The 20,892-nt window shown below is 43.5% G+C and overlaps 2 protein-coding genes across 4 annotated transcripts; one reads left to right on the top strand and one right to left on the bottom strand.

Annotated features, from left to right (window-relative positions):
* Positions 1 to 1,342: 1,342 nt before the first annotated feature.
* Positions 1,343 to 5,064, bottom strand: tssc4 (tumor suppressing subtransferable candidate 4). Of its 3 annotated transcripts, none has more exons than XM_026158591.1 (2): positions 4,947 to 5,064; positions 1,343 to 3,604 (listed from the first exon to the last, which is right to left on the bottom strand). In XM_026158591.1, exon 2 carries the CDS (start codon positions 3,576 to 3,578, stop codon positions 2,691 to 2,693), a length of 888 nt encoding a protein of 295 aa, XP_026014376.1. In that variant the 5' UTR covers positions 3,579 to 3,604; positions 4,947 to 5,064; the 3' UTR covers positions 1,343 to 2,690. The 3 variants fall into 3 exon arrangements, with proteins under 3 accessions (XP_026014376.1, XP_026014461.1, XP_026014547.1); XM_026158676.1 differs by lacking the exon at positions 4,947 to 5,064 and adding an exon at positions 4,778 to 4,940; XM_026158762.1 differs by lacking the exon at positions 4,947 to 5,064 and adding an exon at positions 4,679 to 4,741.
* A 3,525-nt stretch (positions 5,065 to 8,589) lies between these two features.
* Positions 8,590 to 20,458, top strand: shcbp1 (SHC SH2-domain binding protein 1). The gene is made up of 13 exons (XM_026157894.1): positions 8,590 to 8,892; positions 9,459 to 9,665; positions 9,750 to 9,865; positions 11,877 to 12,085; positions 12,168 to 12,263; positions 12,343 to 12,573; positions 13,597 to 13,774; positions 14,229 to 14,349; positions 15,153 to 15,284; positions 17,737 to 17,855; positions 19,103 to 19,189; positions 19,413 to 19,551; positions 19,628 to 20,458. The coding sequence occupies exons 1-13, from the start codon at positions 8,754 to 8,756 to the stop codon at positions 19,957 to 19,959; spliced, it is 2,106 nt and encodes a 701-aa protein (XP_026013679.1). The 5' UTR covers positions 8,590 to 8,753; the 3' UTR covers positions 19,960 to 20,458.
* Positions 20,459 to 20,892: the final 434 nt, after the last annotated feature.

Below are 20,892 nucleotides of genomic sequence, written 5' to 3'. Positions count from 1 at the left end.
GCAAAGCTGCTCTGAGAGATTGGGATCAAAGGACAGGCACAACGGCAGGCTGTAAGATAGATAAGATAAGATAAGTCTTTATTGTCATTGCACAGTCATACATAGTACAGTAGTACAATGAAACTGGAAAACTGTCCTACGTCGGCACTACATATAACAACACGACACGATATGACACATCACAACGCAACACAAACAACACAACACAGTATATTAACTTAGTAATAAAAAAAGAAGAAGAAGTGTATTGCACACTGTTATTATTGCACATTAATTATTATTGCACCTCGTTATAAATGTCCATCCATCCATTCGCTTCCGCTTATCCTGTTCAGGGTCGCGGGGGGCGCTGGAGCCTATCCCAGCTGTCATAGGGCGAGAGGCGGGGTACACCCTGGACAGGTCGCCAGTCTGTCGCAGGGCCAACACACAGGGACAGACAACCATTCACTCACACATTCACTCCTAGTGACAATTTGGATTATCCAATTAACCTATCCCCACAAGCTGCATGTCTTTGGACGGTGGGAGGAAGCCGGAGTACCCGGAGGGAACCCACGCAAACACGGGGAGAACATGCAAACTCCACACAGAAAGACCCCGGCCTGATGGTGGAGTTGAACTCAGGACCTTCTTGCTGTGCGGCAACAGTGCTAACCACCGTGCCACCGTGCTACCGTTATAAACATAAATATTATTATTGTTATTGTTTTAAACATTGTTACCTCCCCCCTAAAAAAGTCCAGGGAGGTAGCCAGTCAGGTCAGCTGTTAGCATTGATCAGGGCTGTTGTGAATTAGAGAACTAGCTAACACTGCTGAGAGGACCAGTCACTGGTTATGGCTAAAAAGGGCTGACATCACTTTGGCAGCTAAGGCAGTCAGCTAACCGCGAGACAATTACCATTTATTTGTATTTATTTTATGCAACTTCTTGCATTAAGTCATTTTAAAAGTCAGACATTTGGAGGTTAGTGGCTCCAGTCCAGCTCTACACACACACACACCTGGATACACCAAGGTCAGGCTCTGAGTGAGGCCTGTCACTATCATTATCACAATTATACTACACTATTATACTACTACTATATACTGGATCATAATAATGGATTGCATTTATATAGCAATTTTCAAGACCCTCAAAGCGCTTTACAATGCCACTATTCATTCACTCTCACTCTCACACACTGGTGGAGGCAGCTACAGTTGTAGCCACAGCTGGGGCAGACTGACAGAAGCTGCCATATCGCCCATCGGCCCCTCTGACCATCACCAGTAGGCGGGAGGTGAAGTGTCTCGCCCAAGGACACAACGACCAGGACAGAGAGAGCTGTCGTCCCACATTTAACTTAAACATATTTATTTTTTTATTTGCACTCAAAATGAATCAACTTTCAGCAAAACCCAATAATTACAGTTCTGTGTTAAACAATTACAAAACTTTCAGATTCACACACACCACCACCAAACTCAGACATTAGAACAGTTGTTTCTACTACTCAAACTACATTTCTTATTTATATATTAATCAAACTAATTCTGATTTATATTTGACCAAAAATGCTTTATTATTAGGAAATAGAGAAAAGCATTTTTACTCACATAAGGCTGGATATTAAGACCTTTTAACCTCTCTGAGCTGTGTTGTGGAGGTGGCTAGTTGGAGGATTTCAATCTCTTTCTACTAATGCATAGCTTGGGAAACAAACAACAACGTGTGGGACTAATAAAGGTTATCTTATCTTATCTTATTGGAGAATTCATTAATGAAGCAGAACACGTGAAGTAGGCAGAATCTGGACTCATCATTGAGAATAACTTTCCCCCACATGTTCAGGTTCAGTGGACATGTTGCTGATATTGTCACGATATTCATGTTCGATGTTGAAATACCTGCAGCCCACATGCACCCCATCGAGGCAGGAGAATGCCCGATGGTAACAGAATATGACTAAGTGCAAAGTATTAACTTGACCTTCAAAATCCCCAGATCGCAGTTCAGTCTAGTCTGCAGGAAGAATGAGTCTGATCCACGAGGGCCCTGCCTATAAAAAAATCTGGATTTACAGGATCTGTAACACAGGGGACTCTCAGAAGTCTCGCAGAGTCGGGTCTCCCTGGGTCAGAGCTGTTTCAGCAGCCGGAGGAGCCACACAATTTTAGACGAGTAGTTTACAACTTTACAACAGTTTTATTCCAGAAGATGGCAACAGTGTTAAATCAATGGTTAAAACTGACTTATCCAAACATTTGTAATTTGGATCTATTTCTTCAATTAAAAAAAGGACAGTTTATTCAGATTGGAAGATGTAGCAAATAATAAACCCTTCATTTTACTTAACATCTCTTTACATTTTGTGTACTGCCTGTCTCATTCATTAATGTGTTGGTGAAACTGGTGATGAAGGTGTGTTTATTTGTTTTTAATGGTAGTAATTACTATCACTGGGAAAACTTTCCATTTCTTATTTTCTCAAAAACCTTTGAATTCAACACTTGATCTCACAATACCAAATACAACAGGAACTAAAATTCGACAATAAGGAAACTGGAAGTATGAAGTGAAGCACTCTGGAACATCGCTGCTGGGTGAAGCAGAACAAACACAGGCATGCGGAGTAAGAGTACAGTTCACATATGACCGTACGATGAAACGCTGAGCTGCTGACGGTGAGGACGTCACTGCCGTCATCAGTTGTCCTCACAGCCGGGACGCTTCCTGTAGTTTTTAGTCATCATATTCCTGAAGGAGGTGAACTGGCACCTGGACTCTTCTACCTTCTTTTCTTTTTGCACCTCTTTCTTTTCCTCTCCTTGACCCATAGCTCCACTCGTGTCCTTCTCTTCATCTTTTTGTCCTTTCTCAGTTTTGTCTAGATGTTCTTCTGTTTTCCTTCCTTCTGCCTCTTCGTCCTCCTCCTCCAGTAGGTGACTGAGATGCATTCCTGTCTCCTTTGCACTCACAAGAGAAAGCTGATCATTAGGTTGTTCCTTCGGCAGTTGCTTGGGTCTGAAGATCATCTTGTGCTGGAGGTCACAGGGGGAACTGCCTCTTGCCTCTTGCCCCAGGCTGGACAGGAACTGATAAGCCACCCTGCTATTTTCCTGATCGCTGCTCTCATTCACATCCTCCAGACTGTAATGTGTCCAGCGCTCAGGATGCACTAGGTAGTCTGGGACTAATCTCTTCTTTGGTGGTGTGGGACAGATGGATGACGGATGGCTTGTGTTTTGACTGTGAAGTGAGGATTCGTCTGCAACAGTGTTCTGATTTAGAGAGGAGAAAGTCTGCCTGCCAATACTGTCTAGGCAGTCAAAGATACTGTGGCTGCGGTCAGAGAAGGCTGAGGTACCTCCACTCAGACTGAATGAACTCTGAGATATGGGAATAGCTGCTGGTGCACACACATCATCATCATCATCATCATCATCATCATCATCACTGTGGTCTAGGTCTGGGTCAAATGGAGCTCTGCTGGGTTGTTGTTCAGGCTCAGATTCATCACTGGCTGACAGCTGGTCGCCATCGTCACTGTTTATCATATCACCGTGCTGTCTGACATGCTTCTGATCACACATCTTGACACCAACACTCTGACGAGAACCTGATGAGGGAGAAAGGAACAGAGCTGTGCTATAAATAACCATCATAAGGCCAACAAGGCTCAACTGTTGTTCCTCAAAGAACATTGCAAAATCCAAAAAAGCATTTCATGCTATTGTTTTGTAATTATATTTAAACTTGTTCTCTTGACGCTGCAGGGACTCCTGTTACAATGACAATAAGGATATACAGATTCTGGACGAGTCAAAACTGGATGCCAATACTTTGTGTTTTCCACAAACTCTCCAAGTTTTCAAACTGTTTCAATGTCTCTGAGCTTCTTTACTGGAATGCATCATTACAACGGTGGTAGAAAACCTACGATTGTACACTCGAGTCTGAAATCCAGCTGTGGCAGCCACAGCACACTACAAAAGAGGGGGTGAGAGGTGCACGACCGACTGAAGCACGTGACACAGGATGTGATGTCAAATTCAGCATGCAACACCCTCGACATGGCGATAATTATTAATAACAATATTTAAGTCATGCCACTAATACTGTAGAGTGAGCGTAGGCCATAATAATACACTGACCTTTATACTTAAGTGAGCACTCAAAGCGCTTTCTGCTGCAAGCCTCATTCAACCAATAACACACATTTCATGCAAGTGCTTCTGTTTACATTATAGAGGCTTCCTTCATACTGCCATCATTAGTATCATTCCCAGCTCTATCTGTCAATGAGCAGAGACACCACCCATCAATTAGTTTAAAAACAGGAATGTCTCAAAGAACTGGATGACCTCTAACTTTCTGCTTCCAAGTTCAGCTCAAACGGAGATTATTGTACTCGGCCCTAAAAATCTTGGGAATATCAAAGCTGATTCTTCCTCTGGAGAGCATTTCCTGCAGTAACACTGTGAGGAATCACGGAGTCATGTTTGACCAGGACATGTCTTTCTCGCCTTCAGTACTCAAGTTAAACATTGCAATCAGTGGCTGACAAAGTGACTGCTATACATCCTTCACTTATTCGGGTAAAGAGTGGCACTAACATAAATTCTTTTTAAAGAGAGATGCGGCCAAGAGGACAACAGAAACTGTAACCGTAACCGGTATAGCTCTGACTTACTTTATATAACCTTTTTGCAAACCCTGTTCTCCACAGCCTATCTAACAATAGAAGTAAATGTACTTCACGCTGGAAACACAAAGAAACATCGAAAATTACTTTGTGGCACAGCGCTGCGCGGATCTCCCGGGTTACTGATTCTGCGCAGTCCCGGCTCCTGTCCAGCTAGCTAGCACGCTAATGCTAAGTGCTGTTGCGCTGCAGAGCAGCGGTAAGAGAACTGCCGGGGATCATTCTCAAAAAACATTTCACCCTGTCAGTGGTTTACCTGACTGCTGGCGCTAACACCGACCCGGTAGTTTACAAGGACGCGTAAACATCGACTTCCTCTACGCTTGCGTCTCAGAAGCTGCTGCCCCCAGCGGCCACAAACTGTGGCTGCAAAAGGATCAGACGAGCCTCCCGCGAAAAGTCTACACAGAAAAGGCGCGTTTCACTCGGGAAGCATCCTGACATATACTATGCACCGTTTTATGTTTGGAAGGAGAGTGCGGTGGCTGCCTTTTGTTGACACGGAGAAAGCTTATGATATATCGTGGAATGTTTTTAATAAAATTAAAGGAGATAGGCATTAATAGTTCAATGTTTGTTTGTTTTTATATTTTTTACATGATCGGTGAATACAAGTAAGAACAGCACAAAGTGTTTCAGGGATTTGTTTTGTTTTCTGAGAATGGTTTCTCCCAGGGAAGTATAGAGAGTCCACATTCTGATCTATCATTATTACTGATAAGTTTGAACATTTGGAGAATGGATTGGGCTTTTCTGATGATGGCATAATCTGGAAGATTGGTAAAATGTAATGTTTGCTTTTAAAAAGATAAAAGAAGAATTTAATAATAATGAGGATCATCCATGTTAGGTATTTTAGTACCATGGGAGCATTTACTGGATATTGTTTTATAGTGACATTATGCAGGAAAACTCTGTCATTCAATAAGGCCCCTTTGTTTCAGTGTTTTTCTCTTTGACCCAAGAATTGATGTGTGAGAATCACAGGCTGGTACAAGGTTGAAATACCACAGAGATCACTCCCTCAGCTACATTAGTTTCTTAATCTTTTAGACGCCTGTTGAAGGCCAAATGGTTTGTTTCAGATTTCACTAATGTAAGAACTCTTCGTTTTGTGCCTTGAAAATATGTCGCTGAGATAATCACAATTGTAGCTGAACTAATAAACTACACAAAGGATGCTTCTTCACCCATGGGCAGGAAGACGCTGCCTTATCTTGGTCTGTACTGGTTTAAACTGATAATCTGCTGTCTCATGAATTTTACCCTCTATATAAACTGTTGTACTTGTGAATAAAGTTGAGTCACTTTGGGAAGACAATCTAAAGCAGTCTCTGTTTTCTTGTTCTCCCAAGCTGCTCCCGAGCTCGTACTAACACGCTGAATGGCATGCTTGAATATTACTTGAGAATATATTTGACTGTGTTACAGACTAAGGGACATTCTCTGCTGATAGGTGAAGGTACATTCTCTGCTGATAGACGTCCACGCCTCGGAGGAAGCCGATCCACGGAGTAGGCCCTGGAAACAGTTTCCTTCAATCCATGTCAAGAGATTTTAAAACTACGTTGGGGAAAGGAAAAAGGATGCAATCAAGTCATTTTGGCTGCACAGTAGACAAGATTACAGGGATTAATGTTAAGGGTCTGAACGGGATGATGGGAAGGGCCAAATGTACCACTGTCCAGTTGACTGTCTGTCCTTTGCCAATAATTTCAATAATTTTATACTCGTTTTGATACTGCAGATTTTAAAGAAAGGACAATGGACTGTGATGGCTGATGTAGCCCAGAGCACTACAATTCATCTGTCTGAGGAAATGGTTGGCAAATGTTTGTCTATGATTGAGCCATATAAAGCATTTTGAAAGCTTGTTAAGCACAGTTGAAGGGGAACTTAGGATCTTGATCAAACTGTTTTGGTTTGTATTAAATACTTGAATAGTTCCTAGAATACGGAAGACTAGTGTAATTAAGAAATAATTAAGAAATAATTAAGCCACTTCTCAACAGGCCGGGTTCCAAAGCCCTTAGTGAGTTTCGTCCAGTGGCCCTGACCCCTGTGCTTAATGTATGGAGCAAGTGGTTAATAAATAGCTCACCTCTTCAAAAGTGGATCAGTGGGAAAAAGTCACAAAGGGCACAGGAGGTGCAATGTTGTTGATTTGACTTCTGCCTTCAATGCAATGAGGAAATACATTTTACTTCAGCGAGTATTTAATGTGTGTGTGTGTGTGGGGGGGGGGGGGGGGGGGGGAATAATAACCTCATTTGTTGATTTATCTTTGCAAAAGATAAGAGCTTGTCCCAAATGCACAGGCAAGAATGCACATCAAAAGAATCCATATAAAGAATCCTGCAATCCATGTTGCAGGAAAATGAACTTTTGTTTTCAAGAAGAGGCAGTATAACATTATTGTTCTTTACAAAATATGAGAGAACTGTTACATAATTTACAAAACAACAAATTGCAGCTGGACATAAAGATGTTTTGGACAAATTTCTAGTTCAGATGTTCTTTTTTGTTGAGTTAATAGAGAGAATATAGTTTATAATTTTATTATTATATATTATAAATATATGGCTTGATGTATACTCAATCATCCAGGAAAGGAAATCCCAAAGGGTTGATTCTGTGTGTCTGGATGGAGCATTTTCAGTGGGAAACACGTTTCATCACTCATCCAAGTGACTTCAGTCTCAGCTGACTGCAGGTTTCCCTATAACCGTATCAACAGCACATTTACACATTGACTGAAACTACCACTGGCAAACAATAGGGTGTGAGGTCAGTCCTAGATATATATGTAGAAAGTTAGTATACCATTCACACTTCACTCCAGTTGGTGGAGGTACTGCACCAAAACGTTGCTTGCTAACCGCCAATAAGAAGCCGAAGAAGTCCGCTCCAGTGTATATTAAAAACTCAGTGTTCAGTTCTTTTTTAATCAATTTAATCAAGGGACTCTGACACAGATAGTTGAGCATTGCTGAATTACTCTGAATTTATTTTTTTTAAAATGTGGCATTCGCAGAATCAGTTACAGATGTCATTCCCTCTTCACTCTTAAAAAATGGACAACCTATCTGTCTGGACCCTATAATGACATCAGTGTCCTCTTCATTAAAACAAAAATAATTGCAACATACAGTCTGTATCACCATATTTTTCAAAACAGAGGACACTTGACCCAGTTTTTAACATATTTAAACGATGCCTTCGTTTAAATATGTTAATTAAAAATGAAATTAAAAAATGGAATTAAATAATGGTACAGAAATAAGGCCTCATCTGTATAAGAAAAATACGACGGTACGAGGGAATTTTTTTTGCAGTTCGTCTGAAAAGCTGCAGTTGTGCTTTGGCATTTTTTAAACATCAATAGGCGCTGATGCACGCAGTCTGTCCCGTCTGTGAGCGCAGAACAACCACAAAGCTGCTGCTCAGGGATGAAGTCACACATACGAGTCCTCTGTGGGAAAATCCGGACATTTTCATTAGTCTCGAAAATCCCCCCGGTTTTTTGCTGTTTCACCATTACACTGACATTTCCCAGTGCTGATATGTAAAACCATTAAAATACAAAATCTTAAAATACAAAAATACAAAATCACCAGACCCGGCATGTGTGCAAAATTTCATGAGCATGTTTAGGCCCTCAAAAAGGCCCTTGTTTTTCCTGAATAATAATAATAATAATAAGAAACGGAGCAGACACAATAGGGCCTTCGCACTCTCAGTGCTGGGGCCCTAATAATAATAATAATAATAATAATAATAATAATAATAATAATAATAATAATTATTATTATTATTATTATTATTATTATTATTATTATTATTATTATTATTATTATAAGAATCATCAGGGCGGACGCTACTCGACACGTCTGCACTAGGGGGCGGACCATCCCGCAGCTGCCCTGTTGTGATTGGTTGAGACACTCCAAACCGGGATATTTTGAAAACAGGGTGGCTGCTGCTAGTTTTGTGACTGTTTTCCGAAGAGACGTTAGTGGCTTTCAGCCTAAACGTGCAGAAGAAAAGATTTTACAAGTTCTTTATGGAGCAGGATTCGCGGGATGCTGCGTGTCCGGGGAACGACGCGTCAGACGTGGTCGTGGTTAATCTGGACTTGGGTAACGGAGACACGGACAACGGCCCGGCCGGTAAAGGCTACGGCGGGGCGGATATAAATCGAGGTGAGGTCAGCAGCAGTGATCATCCACGTCCGCGTTGTAATCTTTTAAAACAGGAACCAGCTTGTAGGTTTCCTGCCGTGCATTTGACTGCTCTAGCACTGCTTAACTGACCCATGTGTGCTAATGACAGCGCATATGTGTTTGTAGCAGGCCTGTCACGTTAACGCTGTTAGCTTTCATGTTTCGCTCACGCGACGCGTCTACGCAGACGGTTCTGCAACAGTGATGCAGATAAACGTGCACACATCGTGCTGTAGGCTGAACCTTCAACACTACTGTGGCACTAAGCTATGCTTACATTTTGAATGGCTCTTTCAGCCCTCTGTGCAAATGTACCACATGCTAGTATACGCTCCAGCTGTTAGGTGTCGCAGATTAAGTGGTAACGCTCAAACAGATGTGTGGTAGACTTGCTTTTCAGGAGTCCCTACAAACCAGGAAATAAACGCTGAATATTTCATTTATGAGGTTAATTTAAACACAGTCCGTCAGTCTTATTGCTTTTGACCAGTAAAATAGTCCATGTGAACAAAGATTTTCCTCCATGGTGTTTCCGTCTTTAACAGCCTTGTTTAAAAACGAGGAGGAGAAGAAAGATGAAGATGGCAGTGATGACGACAGTGGAACATACTACTATAACACTGAAGCGTCGGGGACTGGGCTGCAGAGACGTGAGCCACCTTCGGGAGGAAGTTCAAGTCTTCCTGACACGTTCCAGACCAGCCACCTGTTGTTCTACGAGAGGTTCAAGGCCTACCAGGACTACATGCTCGGTAACCAACGTCTGCTAATATTAATAATCGTAACCCTGAGAAATTAGACTGCTGATCTCAGTCCTTGTGTTCTTGTGTGTGTAGGAGACTGTAAGCCTTCAGAGGTGAAGGACTTCACAGCAGACTACCTGGAGAAAACGGTGGAGCCATGTGACTGGTTGGCTCTTTGGTCTACTGATATCTTTGATGTTCTGGTGGAGGTAACGTAATGCTTTCATTAACCTGTGATCACACAGTCTAGTCATAACGACGCTGTAAGGACTGCTTTCCATCCCTCTCTGATGACACGTGTGAAAGCGGAGTCTGCAGGGTGATGGCTGTAGCTGTGTACTCCACTCTGCATCATGTTTAGCTGCGTGCAGCAGTGCAACAAGTGCAAACAAAAACCATCTCAGCTTTGTCAGCTTTATCAAACACCGATTGCATCTTGAACTTGTGACAGGAATGATGTTTGTGGCTCACACTGACTTGATGTCATTCATGACAGAATGTAGGCCAGCGAGTCCTTTACAGCAATTTAAATGCCTACAAACGATGCTGGCTGCCGTTCAGCTGTAGTGGTTGTAGGCTGTCAGTGCGCCGTCTACCTCAGCTGTCAAAATGTCTGTTGTCCACATCATTTACTCTGGAGGGAAGTGTAAGTGTGAAAGGAGTCGAGATGCGTGGATCAGTCACTTTTGGCTCATGACAGAGATGTTGAGGATATTCTGAACTTTTCTGTCACTAAGTCTTGCCTGTTTTATTTTTGTGCAGTCTCTGTTAGGAGAAAAGTTGCTTAAAGTGGATCCAACGTTGCCAGACTCTGACATTTAGTGAAAAAACTTTTATATTGTTTAAGAATGTAATCTAAGTGTTTATCAGAGGGAAAGTGTGATTTGTAGGACACTAGAGCCTGACATGCTGGCATGATGTTAGCTTATGACCAGCTGGTCTTTATCTGGCTTGTAGTCAGCTGTCCTGAGACAGAAGGGCCAGATGTGTAATCTGCTGTGACAATTTCAGGAATAAACAAGCATGTTCATACATTGTCAAAGGAGCTTGCAAAGAAAAGCGTCTGGACTTGTTTAAGTTGCTTGAAGACGTTTCACCTCTCATCCGAGAAGCTTCTTCAGTTCTAAGGTCAAATGGTGGAGAGTCCCAGATTTAAACCCAGTGGGAGTGACCCCCCCACAGAGGGACAAAAGGACCCCTGATGATCCTCTAATCACATGAGCCACGGTGTGAAAGAGGGATTGGGTCACAATCAGCCAGGGTTTCGGGTGAGCTCATTGTGAAACCTGGCCCCACCCTATCATGTGATGTCCTGAGGTCAGATGGCCCTCACACCCACTCAGGGTGGGTCCTTGGTCCCTCTGTGGGGGGTCACTCCCACTAGGTTTATATCTGGGACTCTCCACCATTTGACCTTAGAACTGAAGAAGCTTCTCGGATGAGAGGTGAAACGTCTTCAAGTAACTTAAAGAAGTCCAGACGCTTTCCTTTGCAAGCTCCTGAGGCTACGATGACCTGGATGACTGAGAACCTTCACAGACACATGTTTATGCAAGTTTTTCTGTGTTGGAGCCCTGACTTCAGTTCAGGAGACAAGGCATGAGGTGAGGAGGAGGGGCAGAAGACAGAGGCCAGTGGTGAAGTCATGTAGGTTGAGAGTTAGGCATTTGTCATCTTTAAATTTAAAAAGTACGTATCTGGCGAGTCTCCAGTGACATACAGAGGTCCAACCTGAGCGCTGGATTCGAGGTGGCGGGCCAACATAGCCTGTGCTCCAACATTGCTCCTGTGAACTCTTAATGGATAAACGTTTTTAAGAACACATCAATTTGTTAGGAAATGTTATTGCACACTAATCAATGTATATTTATGAGTGCAGCAATCTTTTTTTACTAAAAACATTACTTTCTCTACCTTTTTAAAATTTCTTTAGTTTTTCTGAAAGTGCTCAGTGGTTATTTTATAGTTTGGAAACACCACCCACAGTGCTATAGTGTTAGCTACACTATGTCACAACTATAGTGCACTGTAACGCTGTTGATGCCATCAGTGACTGTAGCTCACTGGAAAAGGACCAAAGAGGGGGCTGCACAGTGTCTGCTGCCTTTACAGAATGTAAATGCACATAATCAAAGGCGCAGCAAACAAACGTGCGTGCTAATGTAGAGCTTGGAGGACGTTGGTTTGTAATCCTTGGGTTGTGGCTGCTGGTGGTTTCAGGTGCGAGACGTGGAAGTGAAGGACCTGAAGGCACGTGTGAGGCTGGTGCTGCCTCTGCAGTGTGATACCAGAGGCGTTGAGCTCCATGAAGAGGCCATGACGTCTCTCCTGGAGGCCACTCAGCACAAAGTGCCCCTGCAGGAGCTGCAGGTGGTCTACGAGGAGTCTGGGGACATTGATCAGACTGCCCTTGCCCTTGAGCATGTAAGGTAGGACTTGGAGGCCACGGGGAGATTACATGTTGTTGTTTTGCCCTGACGTATATGTGACATCCTTTCCTTTCATCTGCAGGTTTTTCTATAAACACATCTGGAGGGAGTGGGATGAGGAAGAGGAGGATGATGACTTTGACTACTTTGTCCGCTGTGTGGAACCCCGGATACGACTGTGAGCACTCTAGGATGATCCTATATTAAGAAGTGTTGGTTTGTGCCCGTAGCCCTGACTAAAACATGTCTTATCGTAGCTACTACGACATGTTGGAGGACAGAGTCCCAGCAGGCCTGGTGGCAGAGTACCAGTCCTTACTGGAGAAGTGTTCCAAGTGCTTCCAGCAGTTCTCCGCGTTGCGCAGTGGCCTCAGTGCCGACTCGGACTCGGAGCTCGACAACGTGTCCATGGTAGAGGGCCTGAAGCTCTGTGACCAGCTGGAGAGCTTCAAACGCAAGCTGCGCATCATTGAGAACCCCCTGCTGAGGTAGTGTGCATCAGGGCTGGGCATCGTCACTGATTTCTAGAATCGATTCGATTCAGTTCGATTTGAATCTGGGAAAATTGCCTCAGACAGTCAGAAATATTATAATTCAGATCAGTACATTTCCATATTTCTGTATCAATAAAAAGGAAACTGACACACGCAAGACTTTATCAAAGGTGTGAGCATCACAGCAGAGGCCTTTGTGTCAAAGTAGCTGAGCATAAAACAAAGAAAAACATGAAGGAGATTTTCCTGTTCTGGATTTCATAAAAACATTCTGCAGTAGATCAAAAACGAAAGAAAACCATTAATCAACATATGAACGTTAGCTCTGACGTTACAGCGGTTTTATTAGAGATACGGCTAACAGGCATTTTGTATAATTTTAAAGAGTTTAAATTTGTTCAGTAAGTAAGTTATTATTAATCCTTTATTTATCCAGGTAAAAAATCTCATTGAGATTAAAAATCTCATTTCCAAGAGAGTAAAGGGGGAAAAAAACAGCGTCCGACAGGCTGTAAACAACGGTAGACTTGTGTGTAACAAGCAAGCGAATAATGCAGAAAAGGTGAAGAGGTGAAGCGTAGTTTGGAGAGAGATCAAACTAACAGCGCAAAAAGGGCGTGAACACAAAGCGCCGACCCGCCGACGGATCAGAAACGGCGAGCTGTCCGCTTTCAGCCCCGACCGTGTCCGTGCTGTCGGGTGAGAAAGTCACATCTCACTGATTCTGATCCGTCGGCGGGTCGGCGCTTTGTGTTCACGTCTCTGTGCAGAAGCCGTGTTCCTGCTCTCATTACTGTCTTAGCTGTTTGGTGGTTGTTGAAATTTTGAGGTTTAACCTGAGATTCTGGCATTTCGGGCAAAATAAATTTATATTAAAAAATCGATTCAGGATTTTAATGAATCGATTTCACGTTATCCAAGCCAGAATCGATTTTAATCGATTATTAAAACCCTCGTGTGCATGTCCTTCATTGTTCCTTCTCACGCCCAGTGTTCTACACCCCTCCTCTCATGTAGATACGTGCTGGCCTATAAAGGAAATACGAGGCAGCAGTGTGTGCAGAGCAGAGGACCTCGAGCATCAGGCGCAAAGGTGGTTCATGTGGTTACTGCGTCCTGCAGCACCGTCCAGCTGCAGTCTCTGCTTAGTGCCAGACTCATTCCTCTATGCTCATCTGAAGACACTGAAATTCAGGTCAGTTGCACAGAAGCATAGCTGCGTGTCCAAAGATCACGTCAGCGAATACATTTGGAGTTTGGACCGGATTGTTTCTTCTTCTTTTCTACTCTACCTGAACTCAAAGCGCTTTTTACAACATGCCTCACACCCACAAGCACTTCTTTCTATCCGTTCTTTCCTTCTTTTTAACGTTCACACTCCGATTGATGCATCAGAGAACAACTTGGGGTTAGTACCTTGCTTAAAGGTATTTGGCATGCAGACTGGAGCAGACGGGGATTGAACCACCAACCTTCCAGTTAGCAGATGACATGCTCAAACCCCTGAGCTACAGCCACCCAAACCTTCACCTTAACCCCTCGCACTGACAGCATTCATGCTCTATTACACAGCAAATTTTAATGTTGTTGTCTTGTAACCATAGTGAGGCGACTGTAAGCTGCTAATGGTGACTGTGTCATGTACGTAGTTCCACAGAGAGCCGGTATCAGCTGTGGATTCGTGCTATCAGGGCGATTTGGTGATTGTTCTCCCAGGAATGTACAGTGTCAGCAGCTCCATCTTCATACCAGACTCCATCACCATAGAAGGTAGGACACTCACGCCATGCTTGTGTAGAAGTGATGCTAATACATGGAAACCAAAGATGTCAATTCAGATGTTTTATGCATGATGTGCCGTTCCTCTTGAAGAGCCCTGTTTGTGTGTCCATCAAATTAAGAAGTACATGCAAGCTCGCCATGGTTGAAATGAAGGGGCCACTATGTTTTACGCAAACGTTGGTTATAAGTTATTAACCTGGGAGCTTCACAGTGCACTTCATAGTTGTATGTACAGGTAGACTGATCTGTGATGGTCACATGCAGCTACACTTCAGGACCCCTCGAACATTGACACCATCAGCGGAGCTCCTGAGCTGCAGCTGAGCCCAAACGTTCGCAGGTTGATATATTACAAAAAAAGACAGCACATACGCTGGTGCTGTGATATCATATCACCTGTGATAGCACTCGTACATTAATACAAACATTATTATTGCTATAGCAACACCATTCAGGGAGACGAGATGGACATCAGTTATGAAGGTGCTGACGTGGAGCCGGGTGTAAATGCCTGCACCTGCTGACACGTCTGAGGGTGGATCGCACACATTTCCATCTTTGTCACATTTTCTTCATCCTGAATGCCGCGGTCTGTTTGCCAACTCAGCTGAGATCTCCTCTGATCGTGGTTACAGTTACATGCAGCCACCATTGAATGGAAAGTGTGTGAAATGCAGAGCCCCTTTGTGTGGTTTCAGGGGCTTCTTTAACTGTGTGTGTGTGTGTGTGTGTGTGTGTGTGTGTGTGTGTGTGTGTGTGTGTGTGTGTGTGTGTGTGTGTGTGTGTGTCAGGCTTTGGGTTTCCTGATGAAGTGGTGATTGAGAAGAAAAGCAAAGGTGACTCATTTGTGGAGTCTACAGGCGCTGATGTCAGACTCTCCAACATCAAGTTCATCCAGCATGATGCCATTGAAGGCATTCTGTGTGAGTATTACGTGCTCTGAGCTGCCATCACACTAACGCATTGTGTCATATTCAAACAGGCAGGGACGCAGGAGCTAACCTTTACTCTTTAAAAACCCAGCCGCAAACACTAAGACAAGTGCAGACGTAGGCTGATTACTTCATTTTGGGTGTTGTAGCTTTCCTGAACAAAGTGTCAGATCAGAAGAACAGTAAATGATAAATGGCCTGTATTTGTATAGTGCTTTTCTAGTCCCTAAGGACCCCAAAGCGCTTCACACTACATTCAGTCATTCACACACTGGTGATGGCAGCTACATTGTAGCCACAGCCACCCTGGGGCGCACTGACAGAGGCGAGGCTGCCGGACACTGGCGCCATCGGGCCCTCTGACCACCACCAGTAGGCAACGGGTGAAGTGTCTTGCCCAAGGACACAACGACCGGGACTGTCGGAGCCGGGGCTCAAACCGGCAACCATCCGATTACAAGACGAACGCCCAACTCTTGAGCCACGCCCAGTATTCTGTATAACTTTCAAACGCACACCTTAAACAGATAATTCTGAGGAAATGATATCTCGCTAATTTAGAAGATCATCATTTAGCCCGGAAAGCCAGTTTGCTGCGTTATAAAAAAAGCTCTCCTTAAAGCTACAACATCTGACTGATTTTCATGACTAATTGAAGAAAATATAAGCAGCCCTAGGTTTGTCTCTAGCACTGTAGCCAGGCTGACAAAAAGTCTGTACCACAGGCCTTCAGGCTGGCAGTAGTTAAACCGTTACTTCACTCAAGCCATCACCTGACCCGGCGGTCTTAGCTAATTATAGGCCAATCTCCAACCTTCCTTTATATCAAACATCCTTCAAAGAGTAGTTGTCAAACGGCTAACAGATCATCTGCAGAGGCTTATTTGAAGAGTTTCAGTCAGGTTTCAGAGCTCATCACAGCACAGAAACAGCTTTAGTGAAGGTTACAAATGATCTTCTTATGGCCTCTGACAGTGGACTCATCTCTGTGCTTGTCCTGCTAGACCTCAGTGCAGCGTTCGATACTGCCGTGTGTGTGTATATATGTATAAAAGCTGCTGCTGGTAATCAGAAGTATAAGAATATTTTGTAGATATTTCTGTATATTTTTGAATTGTGGTGTAGGACGAAGAAGAAAATAATCCTATAAAAGTAACAACAACTTAAAACAAAAACTATCATTACTGTTTAATTTTAGCTTGTTAATTTTCACAAATACTGTAAAGGTGTTTAAAAATAAGCAACTTTTGATGTTTTCAGTTTAGTGAGGAAAAATCCAGTCTGTCTTCAGCTTGAACAAGTGTATTGAAATCTGGCTGAATGTCTAAGGTGGCTATTCAAAGTACAGCTAAGAGGTGATCATCAGTGACAGAGGATCTGGATTTGTTGAACTTCATCACTGAGAATGTGTGTTCACATACGTAGGTAGATCCTAAGTGGAGTAGAATTCTCTGGGCTTGTGTGGAAAGTCTTTGAGTGGAGAGTGAAACTCGGGCAGTGGGACTGACCTAAACTGCTCTGCCAGTAGTGTGTCAGACTAGGGAGAAGAAACTGTGTGCATTTCACTCTTGGCTGTGTTGAAGTCTTGAAATTGGCTTGAAAACTCACCATGCAGTGCTTCCAACATGGATGAGTACCTGTGGAGGTGATCAGCTGGTGGTGTGGCTTCCTTGAGTGTTGGCACGTGAGTGAGAATATTGTCCCACATTTGGCTTAAGAGAAGCTGCAACTTTCTCTTGAAAGCCCTCACTGCTCTGTACGTTGCATGCACAAAAAGGCCCTTGCTTTGCAGTTTTCCCACACCGAGCCTCCTGACAGCTGTGTGGTAGCTTACGTTTTCCTCCAAAAGTGCAACAAACTGTCTGTGATTCAGTGCTCTGCTCTGATGAAGTCCAACATTTTTAGCTGTCAGACTTGGTCAACCATCTGTTCTCACACCTATCGCTTTGTCCCATTTCACGCCCAGCTTCTCCAAGCATGCATTTACCTTTGTGAAGAAATGACTCCCTGTCCCTTTCATTGACTGCATGGCTGCCAGCTCCTCCGTGATTTTGAAGTCTGCAGTGATCCCACGTAAAAAGACGAGTAGCTGGGCAGTGTCACGTACACCGCAGCTCTCATCCACAGCCTGGGAAAAGTAGTCAAAGTCAAACATGACCGAGGGGGCCAGGGGTAGCTGGCATCACCTGACGCTGTGCAGACAGAAGCAGATAATACGTCGAGGGTTTTCAAAATAAAAGCAACACAGTTGTATTGCATGCACAGCATAAACACTTGTTAATTTGTGCTTACAACATACCGTATGTGGCCCGTGTAAAATGCCCAGGTCTGTTTTAGGTCGTGTGGTCAGTTGGACTGGAGGTTGTGTTTATCTTAGGTGCATGGTGTTGTGTTGAGGTGTGTAGTAATGATGCCTTTCTTCTCGTTCCGGTTTGACTGCCAGGTGTGCGTCAGGGGACTCTGAATATGGAGAACTGTGTGCTACAGTGTGAGACCACTGGAGTCATCGTGAGAACATCTGCCCGTCTCACCATGAACATGTGCGACCTGTATGGCTCCAAGGTGAGACCTGAACTCCACCCATCACATGGTTTTCTGGAAACAAAAGATATGGCCAGTTCCTCCATGCTGTGAAGTAGGGCTGCCACGATTAGTCGACTAGTCACGATTACGTCGACTATCAAAATCGTCGACGACTGATTTAATAGTCGACGCGTCGTTTGAAGCTTTGTTAGATCCCAAAAGACGCAGGAATAATAGCAGGATTTAAGAGTGTAATAACGGACTGAAACAGAAGATGGCAGCACAGCATGTACAAGGATGCCAGCTGCCGTTAAACCCCGAAGAAGAAGAAGAAGCTGTGTCCCAGAATTCATAGCGCAGCTCAGTTTCCAACAATGGCGGCAGCTAGTTAGTTTTAATATTACTCTTATTATTCTTTCTGGGTCACAAAATAAACGTTTAACATATTTTCAGGCGAGAATGTAGCTGTGTAAACCTCAAATATCTGCTCAGTTTATCAGGACACCACATATTTTCAAAAGCGCTCCGACGTTTTCGGAGACGTCTGTTACCCACTAGCTCGTTAGCGAGCCGGGGGCTAGGTCACTAGAGCCGTGAGAACACCGGACTCTGGGCAAATCGTTTGCAAACCCACCGCCGTCTTTCACTACTCAGGTTAAACATGATATATGAGTCACTTAGATAACTTAAACATGTTATTGTTTTGCTTTTTTCAGTATTTTATTTGTTCCTGAGTAAATCAGTTTGTCTGAGATTAAAGTTATAGTTTTTACACAGCTGAATAAACATCAAGCAGACAGCTGATTATCAGAAGTGTGAGATGCTCGAGAATTTACTCCGGTGTCCTGTTATATTTTAGATAGAAGGAGTTTATTAAACTTCACCGAAACAATCTGCAAATTTCATTAAAATTTAATAAACTATCATCTTGTCTTTATTAGCACAGACCTTAAACACTTAAAGCTGTAAGCTAGTGATAGTTATATAAGAGCAGATGCTGCTGGTGCAATAAGCTGTAGTTTTACGTCCAATGGATGATCTGATTAGTCGACTAATCGCAGAAATAATCGGTGACTAGTCGACTATCAAAATAATTATTTGTGGCGGCCCTACTGTGAAGTATGTGTTACACTGGAAACTATGCTGACCTGCCAGCTAATGACCTGACACAAGATCAGTAAAGCTTTGTGTAAAAAAACAAAACAACCCTATGTCCCAGTGTTCTTGTTGTGTGTGACGGTTCTCTGATCAGCTGACTGGTTATGCTGCTCCTTGTCTGTGTGCAGGGGGCAGGTGTGGAGATTTACCCCGGCAGCGTTTGCAGTCTTGTTGGTAACGGCATCCATCATTGTAAGGATGGGATCCTCATCAAGGTGAGATGAGATTCATCTTGCCAATATTCATATTTCTGCCAACTCCATCGTCCTGACTTTGTAAAGCTGTTATCACTGATGCTGTATTGTTAGTAGGCCTTTTACCCCCATTGTGGACACAGTAGTGCTTGTGCTTTGAGTGGCAGTGATGCAGTGGTTAGCACTGCTGCATTGCAACAAACAGGCTGCAGGTGTGATGCCCAGCATGTGCGTGTGCGTGTAGGACTTTGCTGATCAGATGGATGCAATGCCTTCCATCACCATGGAGAACAATGTGATCCACAACAATGAAGGCTATGGGGTGATTCTGGTGAAACCCAACAGTGGGGAAGAGCCCAGCATCCCTGTGGGCAGAAGTGAAGGTGGGTAAGGTGGTAATGTGAGGCAGCTTTGATAGCCCAGTGCACAATCTATAATCAGCTGCCCCTTTCCTCGCAGAGCACCCTGATGCACACATACAAGAGGAAAAGCAGGGAGGATCTTTAGACCATCACTTGATCTCCACCTCATTTTCAACACCACCTGTCAGCACCACGTCCAGCAGCAGCCCCTCGCTACCTCTTTTGGCTGGGTCTGCTAAGAACAGCTCAGACGGTGATGCGGCTGCGTCTACAGGCAGGAAGTGGCAGTTTAGCCGTCAGCTAAGCAGGAACGTGGAGATGTCCAGCCAAGCTGTTGAGGATCTGAAAGACCACCAAATCTTTGTGTCCTTTCAAGGAAACCAGTTCAAGCGCAACGGCATGGGCGATTTTGGCACCTTCTGCTACTAACACTGTGACCTAACGTTACCCCTCGGCATTTCTGCCCAGTGTGTATGATGACACTAATCTTTTTGCCATAAAATAAATGTTGCAGGAATGTGTTGTTCTGATTCACGTGTGTGGAGCTGTGCACAGGCAGGTCTAAATATCAGCTCTGATGTTAACGTCCAGTGGCTGTGGATCAACCCTTCCTGTGGAATTTGCACAAATTCTTTTATCCGTTTTATTCCTCTGAGCTTTTTAAAAAAGAATTTAAATCCACGTTTGGTTTCTGTTTTATTCTGAGGTGGTGGCTTGCAGAGTGCTGAGGTTCACACAGATGCTTTTTAGAACAATGAGTTCAGATTTTTCAGACGTGTATGACAAAGTTAACAGTTTAGAAAAGTTTTATTTGCCATGTTCTGAAAACAGAATAAAAATTAACTCTACAGTTTAATATTTAGAAAGAACCAAGTGTGGTTGATGATGCATTTTGTGAAATGGATGAATAAAATACATTTTAAAGTCATATTTCCATCCTCTTCTGTCTGGATGTGCACCTCACCTGGGACAAAGAACACATGTCGGACGGGTCTTTGCTGGCAAACTTGTGTGGCCGTCCTTGACCAGTTCTGTGCAATTCCATTAATGAAGAACAAAAACAAAACGTACAACTCCTTTTTAAATACCATGGTTTATGTAGTTAGGTCCTTATATATGTTTAGACACTGACGGGGGGGGGGGGTTAACCTCTTTACTGAAACACTCCAAATATAGTTACATAATTATAGTTACATAACAGACATGTTTTTGAGTCTCAGCTTTCAGTGTATTCTTTCAGGATATGTTCTGTCATCGATGTCATAAAAGAGCTGGAGCTGATGTGAGGTGTGGTGCTTTCATGTGACAAATTTTGCTGTGAACAGGCAACAAGAGGTCAAAGTAGATCTCCATGCAGGTGAA

The sequence above is a fragment of the Astatotilapia calliptera genome, chromosome 1 (assembly GCF_900246225.1).
Source record: "Astatotilapia calliptera chromosome 1, fAstCal1.2, whole genome shotgun sequence".
NCBI classification, from domain to species: domain Eukaryota; kingdom Metazoa; phylum Chordata; class Actinopteri; order Cichliformes; family Cichlidae; genus Astatotilapia; species Astatotilapia calliptera.
Note: the sequence above shows the minus strand (reverse complement) of the source record. Positions and strands in the feature narration are given on the sequence as shown.

Coding starts and splice junctions, on each gene's coding strand:
- shcbp1 (XM_026157894.1), top strand. CDS start 8,754: ATGGAGCAGGATTCGCGGGATGCTGCGTGTCCGGGGAACGACGCGTCA. Junction 13,775..14,228: donor CTGAAGACACTGAAATTCAG/GTCAGTTGCACA, acceptor TCATGTACGTAG/TTCCACAGAGAGCCGGTATC. Junction 15,285..17,736: donor TGCCATTGAAGGCATTCTGT/GTGAGTATTACG, acceptor TTTGACTGCCAG/GTGTGCGTCAGGGGACTCTG.
- tssc4 (XM_026158591.1), bottom strand. CDS start 3,578: ATGTGTGATCAGAAGCATGTCAGACAGCACGGTGATATGATAAACAGT.